This window comes from Penaeus monodon, chromosome 22, assembly GCF_015228065.2.
Source record: "Penaeus monodon isolate SGIC_2016 chromosome 22, NSTDA_Pmon_1, whole genome shotgun sequence".
NCBI classification, from domain to species: Eukaryota; Metazoa; Arthropoda; class Malacostraca; order Decapoda; family Penaeidae; genus Penaeus; species Penaeus monodon.
The window spans coordinates 6,621,927-6,623,686 of NC_051407.1; the positions used below are offsets into that span (position 1 = coordinate 6,621,927).

General features: G+C 41.4%; 1 protein-coding gene across 1 annotated transcript; it reads left to right on the forward strand.

The window, feature by feature from the left end:
• The first annotated feature begins 334 nt into the window (after positions 1 to 334).
• Positions 335 to 1,469, forward strand: LOC119587496. The gene is made up of 2 exons (XM_037936223.1): positions 335 to 350; positions 492 to 1,469. Exons 1-2 carry the CDS (start codon positions 339 to 341, stop codon positions 1,332 to 1,334), a joined length of 855 nt encoding a protein of 284 aa, XP_037792151.1. The 5' UTR covers positions 335 to 338; the 3' UTR covers positions 1,335 to 1,469.
• Positions 1,470 to 1,760: the final 291 nt, after the last annotated feature.

Here is a 1,760-nt window from a genome sequence, read left to right on the forward strand (position 1 = left end):
AAACATACAAGCACATATTTACATGCTGATATATTATTAATACAGAAATATAGCGAGAGATATCAAGCACATGATATTACCCTCCTGGAAATCGACGGGCAGATAAATGTCATCTATTCCTGTTCCAGCTGATACACATTATCATTATCTGTAGGGATTTGCCTTTTCTTTTCTTTTCCTTGTATGGGAACCGAAATTTATGCATTATAGGAGAAAGGGAAGACCTTGCTCAGACTGTTTATGTAGAGTGGAGGAGGAGCAACAGTAATTGGTATAGTTGGTAAAGTATATATATACAGAATACGACTTCAGCTAGTCACAAGTCATTACTGACCAACATGATGCTTCTGGTAAATAATACCTTTGTAGCATTATGTACACATCCAGTATGAAACTCTTGGTAAATACTAGTGCTGGGGCACTATGTAGTAGTATAATAGTATGCTTGATCGATTATAGAATAATACCTAACATTGATTTTGTTTTTATAGGTCTTAGCGTTCGTGGCTGCCGTATCTGCTACCCCGTTGGGATACGACCTACGACCACCAACTTACCCATACTTTCACCATGGTTTCTGTGCTCACGGACAACTGCGACATGTGGACGGTAGCTGTATCTCACCTCAAGTGTATACACGAGCATTTATCTACGATGCTCCAAGAAGATTTAATTATTTTAGGCGGCCACATTACATCCCGCAACCTAAAGTGGAACGCAATGTTGTTTTCGTGAGGCTGCCCGAAGATGACCAGGGACCTGATCCGATCATCGTTCCTCCTCCTCAGCAGCAACAGGTCGTGTACGTCCTCAACAAGCAAACGGAGCAAGACCAGCGAGTGATCGAAGTGCCAGCACCGCCGCCGACGGAGCCTGAAGTGGTGTTTGTGAACTATGAGGATGGCGAGAACCCGATCCTTCCCTCCGGGGAAGACCTCCACTCGGCACTGACTACGGCTTCTCATGGTGTCGGTCACACTGTAGAAAGTGGAGGAATCGGAGGTAGAATCAGAGGTATCGGTAGTGGAATCGGACATTCCACTGGGCACAGTTTCGCACACAGCGCTGGTCGTGCCTTCGGAGCTAATTTTGGCGTCGATATCGGAAACCACAATCTTCTCGCAAGTGATTACTCTACTCCAACAAATCATCACTCTACCCATACAAACCATCACTCCACTCACACGAGTCATTTTTCTAGCCCAGTAAGTCACTATACTACTCCTAGAAGCCACTACTCAACCCCTGCAACCCACTATAGTACTCCCAGAAGCCACTACTCAACCCCAGGAAGTCATTACACTACTCCTTCTAGTCTCTACAACACTCCATAGAGATGGTTCTTTCAGTAGATGTTATGAGCTACAATTACAAGATTTTGCAGGATTCTAGATATGCACACTAACATGCGTCATATCTATAGATTTTACATTTATATACTATGCGAAAACATGTATCGGTGCATTTACCAAGGCAAATAAAGTTTCAGTTTATATTGTATGTATTTTAATTATATTCCTCTATCTTATCCATACACATGAAAGAGCAGCATGTATGATATATATTCGGTATGCTATATTGATAACTACCGTGCATTTAGATAATACTAATAGTGATTGTGATCATAATGCCTCCCATGTTAAAAGTATTTACTGATTCACCTTTTGCCGCATGGAATCAGAAGTTATTAAGCCGTAGAAAACATGATGTTCACTCAAAAATAAATGCACAAGAAATAAATTCAAATATTTTAACATTCT